The sequence below is a fragment of the Diabrotica virgifera genome, chromosome 5 (genome assembly GCF_917563875.1).
Source record: "Diabrotica virgifera virgifera chromosome 5, PGI_DIABVI_V3a".
Lineage (NCBI taxonomy): Eukaryota > Metazoa > Arthropoda > Insecta > Coleoptera > Chrysomelidae > Diabrotica > Diabrotica virgifera.
This window is the reverse complement of record NC_065447.1, coordinates 137,906,341-137,924,151: the sequence shown is the minus strand read 5'-3', so window position 1 is coordinate 137,924,151 and position 17,811 is coordinate 137,906,341. Positions and strand designations below refer to the sequence as shown.

The window sequence follows — 17,811 nt, the reverse complement described above, 5'->3', positions numbered from 1 at the left end:
GTTTATTTTAATAATTATAAAGAACTGAAAAAAATGCTTACTTTCGGGATTAATTTACAATAATTTTTTGTTTATAAACATGTTTTAATTCAGAAAATCTCCTTTTAAAGCGCAAGTATTTTCAAGAAAGTCGACTGTTGAACGTTGTCATTTACAGTGTGTAGTTTTTTCACAATATTGAAATTAATGAGAAAAGTAGCTTTTTGGCTTAACTGTTAATGAAAAAAAAACAGTAAAAATTTCAATACACATGAGATGGTACACACCTTTTGTATTGACTTCTCCCATAAATATGTTCCAATTAAAAAATAGCCGTTAACTTTTCGATTTTTTAAGTGCTTATTTGGCTTTGTTTCCTGGGGTATAAAACTATATTTGACTATAACGACAGATTGTAATAAAAATCGGTAAAACTATATAGCTATATATTTTTATATAGTTACTAACAAATGGATTATAAACTAAAATCAATATTTAACCAATGACACACATTAAACTTTTTTGTGTAATATGTAAAATCATATCTATAAAACAAGCACTCAACCTAACTATGCTTAACCCTAACTATACAATATAAAAATTTTAAGTTAAATTATTAGGTTCTTTGTACTTGAATATGGAATTTACACGAAGGCATGTTTTGGAGTTCAGCTGTTACCAAACACATAATGTTTAAATTTGCAAGGCATCCTCTAATAACACCACAAGTAAATGCTACATATCGGGGAGCTGCATCTAAATACTGTTTGCCATTAGAAAGTCTAGTTAAAAATCTAAAACTATTATCTTGTAATACATAAATTCCATGATGATTTGTTCTTAGATTATCTATTTGCTTCTTATAGAGAGCACACCAAAAATCTGTACAGACAAACTTCATTGTGTCAAGTTCATCTTTGAATCTAGGCATTTCCTTAGTTAACCTAAAATAAAAAAAAATATATTTATTGCCAAGTTTAAACAAATAATAGAGAAGCAAAATATTGTATTATCAGTAGTAATTGCACGAGAAATCTAAAATTATCGATTTGTTTCTCGAGTGACACTTTGATAGTTTTATTCCCCTTCGGGTCGTGAAATTATGTCAAAGTGTCACGAGGGGGTCAATCCATGCCAAGTGGTCCAATATAAATTCAGTTGGTTGCTTGACTATTTTTAGTATTCGCGGTGTGCAAGTACTTGGAAGGGAAACGAGAAACGACCGTGCGCGAGTCGTGGAGAAATATTGCAACTATCTTAAATAATTCATATTGTCAATTGAAATTGTCAAATTGACGTATATTTCATACCTTCTGTCATTGAAGCAGAAAAATTATATATTGCTCCACAATATTGATATGATATGCAATTATTATATAAAGGTAAATTTAATTAATTATATTTTGCTTGCAGTACTGCATTTTAATAACTAATTTTATTTACTACATACAATTGTTTACGTTTGCATAACATAACCTGCATCTTATTTTTTCTTCTTATTATTTTTTTGGACAATGGCCTTGACAATTATCCAGCAACCAGGACTAATATAATTGGCCAATATAATTAAAAGTGCGAATAAAAGTACAGAGCGTAGAAATAGAGGTCGCTTTGCCGAACTTGCACGGTCCCAATACAAAATTGCATTCATTACCCCCTCTGTGGCTCAGTGGTAAGAACGCCTACCTTTGGGTCGAAAGGTCCGAATGGTCGTGAGTTCGATTCTCACCAGGATCAGGAATTTTTCGTTTATTATAAATTAATAAATGAAAATAGGGGCTGTCCTTGTGGGATCGGTACTCACCGGAGGGACCGCAGACGTTCGGATACAATTAGCGTCTCTTTGCAAAGACAATGACGTCGACTTTGCAAAGTAACAAGACACTTACTCAACACACACACTAAACATTACACTCCTGAGTTAGTGATAAGTTATAGTCTAAAAAATCATTATGAAATTAACTGGCCAGTTGGTTGTGAAAACTAGTGCCAATAAAACACAAAACACACACACGCATTCATTTTATTTAAAAAAAATTATTTTGCCAATGTTGGTCATTTTTGTTTCAGCGTATCGATCATTTTCATGGAAAACATTGCTTCGCTCTTTAGGCCATATTTTCACTTATGTTTGTCATAGAACAATAAATCAAAAACCAAACTTTTTATAAAAGTATGCTCTAAACAAACTTCCATAGCATTATTTAATTACAAACTACCCAAAAGGCCTTAAATCAACCTCAAAGTTTGAAAAGGTAAACGGATAAAATTCCATTTTCAGCATTTTTTTAACAGATAAAACAAGCAGATAACGGTTTGTAACTTTTTTCTGGAAAAGACATACGTATATATTTTAAATGAAAAAAGTATGAGCTTTGAGACGTAAATTTTTTCAAAAAAAAATCTCAAAAATGTAATTTTTTGAAAAATCTCAAAGTTTGACCTCTTATATTTCTGATGAGTACGCACGTAAAAATTTGAAATGTAACTGAATGTTAGGCCCTAACCAGTAGAATAAGGGGTACAAATGTGGAGTTGTAGACTTACGGCATATAGGAGTTACAGGCCTGAGAAAATGGTCAAAAATCATTAATTTGAGCGTTTGCGGGCATAATAATTAAAATTCAAACAAACTGTCTAATACCCAGCCATACAGTAAACCTCAAACCAATAGGGAAAAAAATAGACTAGGTGAAGACATTCTAAAACAACCTGTGGTTATTGCATATAATAAGGCAAAGAAAGGTGTGGACTTATCTGATCAAATATCTTCATATAGTACCCCGTTAAGGAAAAGCATTACTTAAGTGGTACAAGAAAGTGTTTTTCGAAATTTGTCTTGGCGCATGCATAGTAAATACGTGGATTCTTTTCAATAATTATGGTAATAATCCTAAAACATGCAACATGTTACCTATACGCGAAAAAATTATTGAAGGACTATTAAGAAGTGAAGACACAGAAAGTCCTCATGAACCAGAAGTTGTTTTAGTGGAAAAACCAAAGTGGTTCAACCCCGAATGCAAGTTACTATTTTTTTATTTTTTTATAGATTTTATGATTGTAAGCAGGCACGGATCTAGAAATTCATAATAGGGGGGTCCAGACTTAATTACTAATCGTTTGAAAATAAGAGTTGGCAGAAAAAACAATAAATAATAAAAAAAATGCTTATAGACTAAATACAATAGGGGGGTTCATAGACCCGTTGACCCCCCTCTGTATCCGTGCCTGATTACGGATTCAGTCAGTAGCCATGGCAGGAGAAGCACGTTCAAATAACACTGCCGATATCAGTAGTAATATAGTTTGCAGAAAATGTAAATCTAAAGTAGTTTCACCGGTAAAGTGTATAATATGTGAAGCTGTTATCATCCCAGTTGTGCCAAAAAACTGGAGTTACAAATTTTTGACAAAGTTTTTACTAAATGTTGTGAAAAAACCGAAGCTAAAGCAAACGGCGACTGTGATGACAAAGGACCAGGCAATCTTTTTGTTTGATAATATATTTAAATAAGGTAGATATACACATCTTTAAATATATTATCAAACAAAAAGATCTCTTAATATCAGAACTAAAGGAAAAAATATTCCTATTAAATACCCAAATTGACTCATTAAAACAATTAGAAACAAAACAAGTTCCGGAAAAAACTGACTATTCTTTATTTAAAAAATCTAAACACAAAGCTGATAACAATAAACAAGTCTTCAATTCACCAGAGTCAACAATAGGCCAGGAGAAATATAAGGAAAACAATTCAATTAGCGCTAAAGATGTCAGCGAAGCCATAAACCGAGCGCAAAATATAATACCTGCATCTAGTCGAACCGAAAAGACTGGAGATGCCAACATGCAAATAAGCAGTAACATTCCTACTGATTGGCAGAAAGTGACTTACAAAAAAAGAACACCCAAAAAAAACTTATTAGTGGGTAACTATTCTGGAAATTCTAATGTAGAAGGAGTGGATCAAACAGTTGCTTTACACGTATTTAATCTGAAACCGCAAACATCTGCAGAAGACCTTCAATCATTTTTATCAAAAAACCTGCCAGAAGCCAGCTGCTCAGCTCTTCCATCTCGTCGTCCTGATATATATTCTTCTTTCAAAGTGGAAATCTCGAAAGCAAACTACAATAATTCGTTGGATGCCTCGATTTGGCCAAACAAAGCCTGTATACGAAATTTTTTTCAATTGAGGAAAAAGAAAGAGCAAATCGAGTAGAAGTATCTATCGACAATGAAACAAAACATACGGCAATTTTTAAAATTATACAGTTAAATACAGCGTCTATTAGAAACAAACTTGAAAGGTTGGAAATTCTGCTTGACCAAGAAAATCCCATTGTCGTCGGTATTTCGGAGCACTGGTGTAAGCAGGATGAAATATCTCTAATGGTAACTCCGGGTTACGATCTTGTAACCAGTTATTGTCGACCTATCCATGAGCATGGCGGATCAGTTCTGTATGTGAAATGTGGGTATGAATATCAGATCATCAATGTGTGCCAGTTCGCTGTGGAGATGCATTATGAGTGCAGTGCGGTAAAAATAATGTTTTGTGAAAGAAAAGTTGCAGTCATCAGTATCTACAGGCCTCCCAGTGGAGACTTTTATTTGTTTTTGAAGCAGTTTTCCTATACGATTGAACTCTGTAATGGGTATGTTGACGATATTTTTATTTGTGGTGACTTAAACATTGATTATTTAGAAAATAGTTTATTTAAAATTCTTTTTAACGATGTTCTAATGAGCTACAATCTTAGCATAACCTCTATGGTTCCCACAAGGGTAGCGACAAATTGTTTGAACCAAACTTCTATCAGTAAGATTGACTATATTTTAACCAATACAGCTAATATACTTCAATGCAATTCTAATGTTTTTGAAGCGCATTTAAGTGACCATAGAGCAATCAGTTTGGAATTTGTAGTAGACATTAATAGTAGCTGTACTAAATCCAATGACCAGCCTAATTATAAATATTTTAGAGACTTGTCTGACAACAACCTTAAACAAATTTCTTCTGTGCTATCTGTAACTGACTTTGACGATATTTATTTAACCGATAATGTTGATAAATCCTTTGAAAATTTTATAAGTAGTTTAATATATGTATTAGATTATTGCTGTCCAGTAAAACGGTATAATATCAGTAAGCAGACTTGCAATAAAAAATGGATTACTCCGGAAGTTAAGCAGTCTAGTGTTCATTTAAAAAATGCTTACTGGCTTAATAAGGAACTAAAAGATGCCAATTCTCTTGCAAATTATAATAAAATTAAGAAAGACCACGCGGAACTATTACAAAAATCTAAATTAAAATTCCATGATCAATTGATAAATAATTCAAGTAATAAAAATAAGACTGTATGGAATCTTTTTAACAAGGAAACTGGCAGGAAGTCTATCCAAAAAAACATAGCATTAAATATAGATGGTGAAAGTTGTACTGATTCTAAGCAGTTGTCTGAAGATTTTTGTGATTATTTTGCTACAGTAAGCGAAGAGAAACTGCCAAATCATTTTTGGAATTCTCGATCTAATAGTTGCACATCTTCTACTATTCTTAAAAACAGTTTCTTCTTTAGACCTGTTGTTGGTAATGAGGTAATGAATGTGATCAATAATTTAAAAAATAAAAAAAGTACTGGACTTGATTCTATGTCATCTGATATAATAAACCACATTGCATATTTGATAAATTTATCAATAGGTAAAGGAGTCTTTCCAAGTATTCTAAAAAAAAGCAATCGTTATTCCTATTTACAAAAAAGACGATCCGGAAGACATTTCAAATTATAGACCTATTTCCTTATTGTGTGTACTTTCCAAAGTATTTGAGAGAATTGTGTATAACCGTATGTCTGAGTTTTTGGGTAGATTTAAAATTGTAAGTGATTGTCAACATGGCTTCCGTACCGGTAGATCCACTCAGTCTGCTGCCTGCAGATTTTGTGAAAGGGTCTACAGATCTTTGGATGCAGGTGAATATGTGGCAGGTCTCTTTTTTGATCTAACCTGTGCCTTTGATTGTCTTGATAGTCGTTTTGTTAGCAATAAACTGTATAATATTGGTTTTAGAGGCATATTTTTAGCTTGGCTAATCAATTATCTATCAGATAGGATCATTTCTGTTAAAATCAATGAAGCTATTTCGGATGAACGTTTTATTAATCTGGGAGTTCCACAGGGCTCTGTATTAGGACCCCTGATTTTTTTGTTGTTTATTAACGATGCATCTAACCAGTTTGATATTTTGGACCTGACGTTATTTGCAGATGATACTTCTCTTGTGGTCTCAGCACAGACCTATGAGAAATTGGCATCTACTTGCAATAGTTTTTTAGCTCGGTTTAATGACTGGTGTCGATCTAATAACCTAATTTTAAATGTAGACAAAACAAAAGTAATATATTTTAATAACTTAAATTCTGTTAATCCTGTACTACATCTAAGTTTTAACAATGTACTACTGGATTCCTCAAATCATACTAAATTTTTAGGTATCCATCTCGACTCAAAATTAAAAGGGTCACTTCACATAGACATGCTCAGTAAGTCCCTTAATAAGTCGTACTATGCATTATCCCGTATTAAAAATATTATGCCCATCTCTGCGCTTTTAAATGTATACTATAGCCTTGTTTATAGTAGACTTTGTTACAACATAGTTTTATGGGGGAATGCAGTCAACAGTGACAGAATATTTATAACACAAAAACGTATAATACGAAAAATGTTTGGAATTAGACCTCTTGAGAGCTGTAAGCCCATATTTATTAAGAATAATATTTTAAGTTTTCCATGTATTTATATCTTCAGAATGTTACTATATGCTGTTGATAATATTCATATGTATGACAGAAATTCTAGTTTCCACAATTATTCGACACGAGGTGGCGACTTGCTGAGGGTACCTGGTCATAGATCGAGTAAATTTGAAATGTCAGTAAAGTATATGAGCATTAGATTGTTTAACGTTTTACCAAAAAAATATAGAACAATGAATAAATATTTATTTAAGAAATCCATTAAAAGCTTATTGCTTACCAAATGTTATTATACTGTGGAAGAGTTTGTTTCGGACAGAAATATTACCTAAATGTTATCAATTCTATCTACCTTAAAATGTTTATAAAATTTATAAATGTATTAATTTTATTGTTTGTTTGTTTGTAAAACTAATGACATGTCCTATACATTGTATGTCTTAAAGGATGAATAAATATTATTATTATTATTATTATGATTGTAAGTATATTATTATATAATTTTTTCAGAAAATACGTATTTAGTTAAAATTTTTGGCAACAATTATTGTTCAGAAATCATTTCTTTGTGGCATTTTTCAATGTGTTTGTGTGTGTTTTATTCTTTTATTTTTTGGTATTGTTTTAATAAAAATTTTTGGAAAGTAGCAAGTATTAAAATTAGTTTAATAGTTAAATTATATATAAATAAACTGTTTAAAGTATATTGATTTCGTAGAAATCATATAATAGAAGTATAAGTTCTTACGTGCGTACAAAGTACACATATTCTTTTTTTAATAAACTATTTTATACCAATATACAAATTGGACTTTTTTACACAGCTCGAATGATTCTAGTTTTTTCATTGATGCAGCATTCAAGGTCCAAGCTTCCATTCCATAAAACAAAGTCGACAAAACGTAGCACCTAGCCAACCTCACTCTCAGCTCCAACTTCATATCTCTTGTGCAGAGCATTTTTCTAATTTTGTTAAAATTTGCTCTAGCCTTTTATATTCTGATTCTGATGTCCTGTAAGTAATCTCCTTTGGAGTTGATCATTGTTCCAAGGTATGCATATTGGTCGACTTGTTTGATATTGGATCCGTTTATGAAGAGATTCTCGATATTTTCATAAACTTTGTCTTCTTGATGTTCATTGTTAAACTGTATTCTTGTCCAGACTCCCCTATTCTGGTCACCAGCCTCTGAAGATCCCAAATATTTTCAGCTGATTTCAATTTCCTCTGACAGCTGATCGTTAACATGTACTTTTGCTTGTTGCTTATTGTATAAATTTGATATATACCTGAGGTCATTGTAGTCTATCTTCTTTGATTCCAGGACATGCATTAATTGTTCACGTCATACTTTGTTGAATGCTTTATTATAGTCAATAAAACATACATATATATCTTGATTCCAGGTACCTTTGTAGTACCTACATATCCAAGCACCTTTGTCAGTATGTTAAGTGAAAAAAGATCTTCACAAGTTCCTAGGCCTTTGCGAAACTAAAATTGCATACCATTAATGTCTATGTCTAATTTATGATATAATTGGTTACGGATGACTTTCAGTAGTAACTTTAGCACATGGGACATCAAGCTAGTGGTGCCGTAGTCGCCGCATTTTCTTGCGTTTTTCTTTTTCATCATCATCAATGGTGCTACAGTCCTATGAAAGAGCCTCGACCTTCCCAAGTCTATTACAACAGTCAGTCCTATCCATTGCCAACAGTTGCCAGTTTGCTGCGTTTATTTTTCTCCCTTCTCATCTACACCATCCTTCCATCTGAGTTTTGGCCTACCCCTATTTCTACTTCCCACAGGTTGTGACATAAAGATTATTCTAGGAGGGTTGTTCTGCTGTGATCTTGCTAGATGTCCTGCCCATCTTAGTCTTCCGATTCTTATAAGAGATACTACATCTTTACCACCAAATATATGTTTATATCTGTGGTATACCTCGTAATTGGACCTCCTCCTCCAAACACAGATGCCACAAAATATTCCTCTCAGGATCCTTCATTCAAATATAAGCAGAAGCTTCTCATCTGCCTTGGAGATGGTCCATGTCTCCGATCCATATGTCAACACTGGTTGTATAAGGGTTTTGTATATGGTTATTTTTGTTTTTTGGCTTAAGTTTCTGCTTCTCCTGTCTACTCAGTCCAAAATAGCATTTGTTTGCTAGGATTATCCTTAGCTTGATTTCTTCCATCATGACGTTCTGCTTGGGGATCAGGGAGCCTAAGTATGTGAATTTGTCCACCACTTCAAAGGTAGAGTCATCAACGGAGAATTGGTGACCAATGTTTGTGGCTCTATTGTTGGGTGTTGATGCCATCATCTTAGTTTTCTCCTCGTTTACTTGCAGGCCCATATTTTTTGATGCGTTTGAGAAAGAGGTATACATTTCTTCTAGCCTGCGTGTTGTGCAGGCAACTAAGTCAACTCAACATCATCTGCATATGCCAAAATTTGGGATGATTTATTAAAAATGTTTCCTCTGTTGTCTATTCAGCCATCTCTGACCGCCTTTTCCAGAGCTATGTTGAAGAGCTTTACACATTGTAGCCTTAACCAATCTTGTCAGTTTATTAGGGATGTGGAATTCATCCATGGCTTCATACAATTTATTTCTTAAGACACTATCATAGGCTGATTTAAAATCTACGAAAAGATGGTATAGGTGTCAATATTGAATTCATTGGTTTTTTCCAGTATTTCCCTTAGCACAAAGATCTGGTTGTTGATCGGCCAGGCCTAAAACCACTTTGATATGAAAATATTTTGTAAGCTATATTAAGGAGGGTTTTCTACATTCCAATAATTCTATAATTCCTATAATTTCTACATTCCAATTGATCACCCTTTTTGTGTAGCTGGCAAACGATTTCAATACACCACCCCTCTGGGATTTGTTCCTCATTCCAGGCTCTCAGAATTATTTTATATATTTGATTAGTCAGAGTAGCACCTGTAGCATATTTATGAAGTTCCGTGGGTATACGATCACATCCTAGAAATTTACTATTTTTTAGGTGTTTTATTGCATCCTGTACTTCTTGAATTGATGGAGGCTCTAATGGTGTATTGTTGTTTGCTCCTGGGAGTGGTTGATTTGGATGTTCTACTTCGATAGTAAGTAGTTCTTTATATTGTTCCCCCCACCTTTTCAATATTTCTTCTTTTATATTGAGTATGTGCCCCTCCTTATTCTTATGTAGTCTTAACCTTGGTTTGAATTCCTTTCTTGCATTATTCAGAGTTTATTAGAATTTTCTTGTTTGATTTTCCTTTTTTAATGCCCCAAGTTCCTTTTGTACTGTGTTTTTCTTTTTAGGGAGACCAATAAAGATTGACATTAACCATTCTTTGGGTAATGTGACTGAGCTATAAATTTTGTTCAAGAGTACATATCACTAAAACATCAATATGCTGCTCATGTATAATTTTTACAAGGTTGATAGGAAGCATGTCAGGTCCTGGGTTTTTTCTGTTCTTCATTGTTTTTAATGCATGTATTATTTCTTCTTTTATAATATCTGGACGTATTGCTCCTGAAGTAAATTCTATGTATTCGAGGTCGCCTCTTCATCATCGAACAGTTCGTCGATGTATCCTGACAAACGTTGTAGTTTCTCATCAGTCTGTGGTGTTATAGCCATCTTATAGAATGTGTAATTCTGATTGTTTATATTATATAAAAAAATATATTATTAAAGTTACCTTTCAATAATTCTATATCCAGTTGAGAAACCAATATATTCAAGCACAGATAAATCTTCATCCTAAAAATAAAATGAAAATAAAAAAAATCTTTACCACATAAAATACAAACCTTTCCAGCATTTTGCTTATTATTGCTTTCTAAAACATAAGTAACTATTTCGTTGTGAAGAAAATCAAATAAACTTTCATCTGCCATACTTTCTTGGTAACTTATTGTGAATTGTGATTAGGAATTAGGGATTAATAATGGATTAATAATACAGTTTTTAGTTTATACTTATGGCATTTATATTTATCTGTCAATTATGTTAGGTTAGGAAGTTACAATGTCTTCTTCTATTTCTATTGTACTGCATCATGACAAATATGCTGTTGCTAACTGGACATTTATCTCCAATATATATAGGGTGTCCCGAAAAGATTGGTCATACATAAATTATACGCCAGATGATGCGATTTTCGATTCATTTTATCAATTTCCTTGTTATATATTTTAAGTTATACATAACGACAAGTAAAATAAGTACGGGAAAATTTCAATGTTTGGTGGTGCCAGAACTACTCATTAAAAATTAAAGAGGTCCAAAGGAAGATAATTATTCTCATGGTTTGTATTAGCTAGAGTGCAAGAGAACTGTGTTAATGGACTCAGTGATTGGACTCAATTAGTCATAAAATAAACCTATTTTATATTCTTTTTCTTCTCGTTGTCCTTATATGCCCTATAAAAGCGTCGGACTGCTATTTTATATAAAAAATTCGTTATTTATAGAGAGCGGAATATATGCAAAGTGCATATAGATGCATATATTGCATATTTTCAGACAACAAACACAACATTGCATATTTAAGCTAAACACGATTTATTTTGCATATTTTAAAAATAAATTATATAAAAGTTTAAAATTTTCCTCTCTTAGTTGGAATTTTATAACTTCGATATGAACGAGCTCGTTATTTATCTATCTATCGCTCATCTGGACTTTCCCATTACTACCTGAATTTAACAATTATGGGTGTTCCCAGAAAAATATTATTTTATTAGCGTAGCAAGTCGTAGGTACCTACCTGCTTTTAAGGGCACCCAAAGTCCGAAAATTTAACTTTTTAACTTTTTGTATTATGATTGAAAATTATTCTCTGAAATCTTCTCTTTCCAACGATATATAACACATTATAGTATAAAATATCCATGGTTACAAAACTATTTGTTTTCTGAACGTCTGCACTCAACTTACCGTGTACCGGTATGTAGCTTTATAGCCTATTAGAGTGTTTTATGTTTTTGCGATTTCCCGAATACTAGGTTTTTAACTTTTGATGTCAGATATCTTTGTTTCCTGAGATGATGAAAGGTCCAAATTTTTACAGTAATTGTAGATAGATAATATCTAGTCCCGCGTAAATTTTTATTGAAAAATGTACAAAAACAAGTAAAATAAAAAATAAAATCTAAACTTTTTTTGGTTTTTTTGTAAGAGTATTTTAAAAAATTTTAAAATAAATGTTTCTTTCACTCTAACTTTACAAAAATCTACGCGGGACTAAACAATACATGTAGTTTCAAAATAGAACAAAAATTAGGTCTCTAAGTGCTTTGGTTACAGAGCTATATGACATAATGTTAACATTGTCGTTAAATGGGACTTTGGGTGCCCTTAAGGGTCTAATAATTATTTTGTCAGTTTCCGGCCAACATTTGTTTAAAGTAAACGTTGTATCGTATTTAGTGTTTTTGAAGTGATTGGTATATATTAAATTTAAATATGTCTACCATTCAAAAAAGTGCTTGGATAAAGTGTTTTCCCGAGTTAAAGCTAAGTGGAGACAAAGTATTTTGCAAGGCCTGTTCCAAAATCGTAAGTTACATTCATTTTCACATTTCATTTTTTAAATGAGGAACTGACAAACAAAAGCATCATGTCCCACAAAAGAAATTTTTCTGGAAAGAGTGTTTTTATTCGACAAATTCGCTTTTACTTCTATAAAGACGGACATAGAGAGAAGCATCAAAATACAAAAATCCATCAGATTGTAGACAATTCCGCTTTTGTTCTTCAGCTTAAGTAACGTACTTTGTTCTTTAAGTAACGTACAAATTGCTAAAGAACTTATGTTCATAAAAGTTAATTTTAGTTTTTTACCAGATCTAATAAAGTCATTAGAACAAAGGAATTTACAATTAAGTGATTCGGTTAATCTTGTTAACACTTTTTCTGCTCATTGTCAAAAAATTCCCGGAAATACAGGGATTACAATTAGAAATAAATTAAAAAATGTTTTAGAAAAAAATGAGGGCTTCGATTGTTTGAGGAAAGTTGTACGTATTTTTGAAGGCAACTTTTCTGAAGATCTTACGACTTATTATATTGTTTTATTTTTGAGTATTTTTAATATGCAAGTGAAGTTTCTAAGTCCAAGAACAACGTTTTTAAAAAGAACTTTATTGACAAGGGACTACTTACTACAGTTAAATGCAAAATAAGAGTGACGCTATACAATGCAAAAAGTTTATTTATAAGCTCGGTGACGCCGAGGTGTGGTCGAGGTGAAGCTTGCTTACGCTGTCCTTTTATTATTGGTGATTTAGCAGTTCTGGTTTCTTAACTCCTCCGGGGCTAGATGAGAACTATGGGGTGGCATAGTTCGAAGAAATGGAAAATTTTCTGGTACCTTCTTTTCTTGTTCTGTGGATTCTTTTGGTGATTCTGGATTCGTATTTTTCCTTTATATTTGCCAAATGGTGTAGACAAGGAAAATGATTGCTATGACATATAATATTATGGTATAAAAACTGACATGTTGAAAATGAATGGGAACTGTGTCTAGATTGTCTATTTTGTTTTCTTGATCTGCTAAAGCACTTTGAACATTATTTAATTCGTCTAATTTTATCGAGTCTATTTTTATTGTTTTAAAGTTTAGATCACTGACCGGGGTTTTTAAGGCCCCGTCTCACCATCAAATAATTGACAGTTATTTGATCAAACTTGACAGTCAAACTTGACTAGTGACACAAACTATACCTACTAACTGTCACTTTGTGTCACTAACTGTCAAGTTTGATCAAATAACTGTCAATTATTTGATGGTGAGACGGGGCCTTTAGTAACACTTCTAAATTTGGCAGTTCCATTTTAACAAAGTTTGGAGTTTTTAGTTCAAATGATTTTAAAACGTAATTGTCTATATAAATTTCGCACGCACTATTGAGTTCGATTAAGTAACTACCGTTTAATGGAATATTGTCCGAATTTTTGTCGCATTTTTGAATACTAATCACTTTGTTTAGAGTTATTACGATCCACTTATTGTTTTCAAGTTTTTGAATTTTTATATTGTTAATTTCTGTTGGCACTGATTGACATTGATTTACAAATTTTGAGTACTGTATTAGTTGAACTTCGCAAGGGGCTGTTGGTGTTACTTCAATGGACTGGACATCGTGGCATAAATATTCTTCTTCCAACAATTTTTGACATTGAACGTTGGCAAGTGCATATTGGTATCGATTGGAAAGTAAAAACTTGGATTTTGGAATAATTGTTCTAAAATGAGTTTGGTATCGGGTCGGAAAGGAATAAAGATGATAATAATCATAGTCATTGATCTCAACAATGGGTAATTCAAGTACAAAAATTATTTTATTTGCTTTACGATAACTTTTTATTTTTATTATTTTTTCGAACAACAAAATATTTTGCAAAGATAATTCAAAAGGGAATTTGTTATTTTTAAGAAATTTACTAACGTTTAAAATTTCGAGAAATAGTTCATCTGGGTCGGCTATCGAATTATGAAATGTATTTAGTTTTGAAAAGCTGATAGCAACTTCGATTTTTTCTAGAAGATCATAAATAATTTGGAAACTAGTGTAAAATTGCGATACAAGTCTTTCTAGTGCAAAATAATGAAATGTCTCAACTTTTTCTATCTTTATATCTTTAATTAAGTTTTGAACTTCTGTTATTCGTGAACTTAAAATTAACTGGTTATGGGCTAAGATTTTTGTATTATTTTCAAAATTCTTTATTGAAGATCTTAATAAGGTGATTTGGTTTTTAACTATAGTTTTAATATTATTTTGATTATTTGTTATAGTTGATATAGCGTCGTCGTAGCGTTTTGGATCGTTTTGGTCTAGGTTTCCGGTTATAAATTTGATTGCGGAACCTACACCATCAAATAGAGATCTTTTAGATCTGGTATTCCAAAAGGGATTTAATTGTCTTAATTCGAGATAAATTTTGTTTTCTAAAATTTGGATTAGATGATAGGAGTCTTGAAATTCTTTATTAAAGCTTAGAATTTGAGTATTTGAAGTATTTGAAAGGGTATTTATCATGGAATTATATTGATTTTGTAGAGTAAGGAAATTTGTAGTAATGTTTGTAATGTCATAGATATGTATAAAAGTCCAAACATCTGTCTGAATTCGGACTGTGCCTAAATGAAGGGGTAAAAGTCCGGGATTGTCGTTTAAGTTATGGAATTTGGATGTGTCTCGTCTTGCGTCGACGTTTGTTGTCCAGAGGGTGAACCTGCAACGGGAGGTTTCTTTAGTTCTTTAATATGTATAATTTCTGTCTGGTTAATGTCTTTTTTATATTTAAGTCTTTGTCGTACAAGTTCTACTCGGTTTCTGTCAAGAATTTTGGTTATTTTGTAGGGACCTAAGTATGGTTGATGTTTTTTGTTACGTTTCTGGGTATTAACTTTATAAACTACTTGTCCAATTTTAAATTCTGAATTTATTTCTCCTTGATCGTTTCGTTTATCAATTACTTTAGTTTTATTTTGTGTTAGATTTTCATGTACATTTTGGTAAACGTGTTTTAATTTGTCTTTATGATTATTTATATATTCTGAATAGAAATTTTGAGAAAGAAATAGTTTGTTGGGGTTTCTAGAGTCTGTATGTCCGAAAGTTAGTTCAAATGGGGTAAATTTTGTGGAACTATGAATAGAATTATTGTAAGCTATAAGAGCATAGTCCATTAGGTCATCTTCGTTAGGATACGTTTGTTTTAGAAGTCTTAAATATTCGATTAGTGTAGAGTGTATTCGTTCAGCTATTGAATTCGATTCATGGTGGCCAGGAGTAGTAAAATGAACTTTGATTTTGTGAATTGCTAATAAATCTTTTATTACTTCATTATTAAATTCTCTACCTTTGTCTGCTACTATTAATTGGGGAATGCTGAAAGAAGTGAAGTATTTTATTAAGGATTTCGTAATGTGAATTGCGTTTTTACCTGGAATAGAATAAGCTTGAGCAAATTTAGTAAATGCGTCTGTGAGGGTCAAATATTTGTTACCGTCATATGTAAAAATATCTATATGAATAATTTGAAAAGGTTTGCTGGCGGTTTCCGTAAGCATTAGTGGGACATAAGGGGTGTGTCTACCATATTTATTTTTTTGGCAAATAGAACATTCGTTAATGTAGTTAGTAATAGTTGTCTTCATATTTTTCCAGTAATAATTTTGACGTAATTTTTCAAATGTTTCGTTAATTCCTCTATGGTTAGTTTTTCCTTCGTGGTAGTTTTTTAATAAAATTATTTGTTCCTCTTCGTTTGCTACTGTATTAATTAATCTAGTGCATTTAATTAGTTTCGGACCATTTTCAGAAAAATGTTTTAGGTAATATTTATTAAAATCATTATACAGGTTGTCTTTACTGAAGTACAAATAAAATGTAGTGTTAAGGTCTGTGTATGCCATAAGAAATTCAAAAATATCTTTTTCATTATCAGTTTCAGGGATTTTTACTTTAATTATTTTATGGTTTTGATAAGTTTCATGAGTTATATCGGTTTTTGGGTAAACGTTAGGGTATACTAAGATTTGGTGAACTTTGTTATTTATTATTTCGTCTAAAATGGGTAGGTATTCCTTGATTCGTTGTTTCGTTTGCGGTTGTATGTTGTGTAGATTCGTCTGAGCTTTCGTCTTGTGTATTTATTTTGTCTGGAGGTATTCTTATATCAGAAATAATGTTAATTTTTCTTGAGTCGTTATTGTTACTTGTTGAAGGTTGTTGGTCTAATGGATTCTCTGCAAAATTTTGGAGGTATTTTAAAATATCTTCGTCTACGTCTCCAGGATTATTTACTATTGATTCATCTTCTAATGCGTTAATTGTAATTCGAGATAAACAGTCTGCGTTTGTGTTATGTTTTCCTCTTTTATAAATAATTTTATAATCGTATTCTTCTAGTTTTAGACGCCAACGTAGGGGAGACTGTTGTACCTTTAGGCCGTTGTACCTTGGGCCACTTCAAATTTAAAACCAGTGTCTCCAAGTACTAACACCAGAACAAACTAAATCATTTGCTTATGGTTGCCGCTACGTCAAAATTTTAGTCTGGTGTAAATCCGCGGCAAACTGAGGTTTTGCGCAACAAAAGTTAGTTTTGAGACTTAAAAGTAAATATTTTTGAAAAATTTGAGTGCCAGTATTGTAATACAAGATTGTGTTTTTAATAATTTGAGTGTATAGTTATATCAACAGTTTACTGGTAAGTATTTATTTATTGTTGTTGTTTGTTTTAAACATAACCTCTAAGTTAGAAATTTGTTTTTCTAAAAAAGTGTACCCTCTTGTACCTTGGGCCAGAAACACATCCTGTACCTTGGGCCATGGCCGAAGGTACACGAGCCTTTGGTTTTCGTACAGATAATTAAATAGTTTGGTGAAACTTGCGTTTTTAACTCACGTCAAATCATGTCATTATTTATTAAATAATACACCAGTCGGACATTAATGTTTTTTAAAATTTAAATTATATCTAGGTATTTATTTCGTTTTTTTTACTTGCAGGATATAATCTCTCATTATGCCACGTAGCAAGACTGGAAAAAAGCGAGAAGCGATTAATCCTGAATTGTTAAAGGGGGCTTTGGAGTCTATATTCCATGAGGATCCAACGAAACGTATTAGCTGTAGACAGGCTTCCAAAGTTATTAAGATTAGCCGTGCTACACTTGCTAGAGAGGCCAGAAAATTTCAAGAACCAGAAGGAGGAGAATATCACTATTCTGTAAATTATGCTGTACGCCAAGTATTTACTGACATAGAGGAAACTTGCTTAGTTGAATATATAAAAAAGATTGCTTTAATGCAGTACGGCTTATCTAAGAAAGGCGTAAGACAGCTAGCTTACAAATATGTTGTCGCCAATAATAAGAAATTTCCAGATTCTTGGCACACAGAAAAATTGCCGGTGAAGAGTGGATGAGAGGCTTTTTGAAAAGGCATAAGGACGTATTGTCAATTCGAAAACCCGAAGCAACAAGTCTCAGTAGGTCAACCAGTTTCAACATGTTAAAAA

At 32.1% G+C, this 17,811-nt stretch overlaps 1 protein-coding gene across 1 annotated transcript; it reads right to left on the bottom strand.

The window, feature by feature from the left end:
• Positions 1 to 411: 411 nt before the first annotated feature.
• Positions 412 to 10,815, bottom strand: LOC114332429 (trafficking protein particle complex subunit 6b). Its single transcript, XM_028282228.2, has 3 exons — positions 10,584 to 10,815; positions 10,472 to 10,533; positions 412 to 923 (listed from the first exon to the last, which is right to left on the bottom strand). The coding sequence occupies exons 1-3, from the start codon at positions 10,668 to 10,670 to the stop codon at positions 596 to 598; spliced, it is 477 nt and encodes a 158-aa protein (XP_028138029.1). The 5' UTR covers positions 10,671 to 10,815; the 3' UTR covers positions 412 to 595.
• Between the last annotated feature and the right edge of the window lie 6,996 nt (positions 10,816 to 17,811).

What these genes read in the sequence shown, in the direction of transcription:
- LOC114332429 (XM_028282228.2), bottom strand. Translation starts at nt 10,670, where the DNA reads ATGGCAGATGAAAGTTTATTTGATTTTCTTCACAACGAAATAGTTACT. An exon ending in ATAAGCAAAATGCTGGAAAG is followed by an intron (nt 10,534 to 10,583) that starts GTTTGTATTTTA and finishes TTTTATTTTTAG; the next exon opens with GATGAAGATTTATCTGTGCT. An exon ending in GGATATAGAATTATTGAAAG is followed by an intron (nt 924 to 10,471) that starts GTAACTTTAATA and finishes TTTTTATTTTAG; the next exon opens with GTTAACTAAGGAAATGCCTA.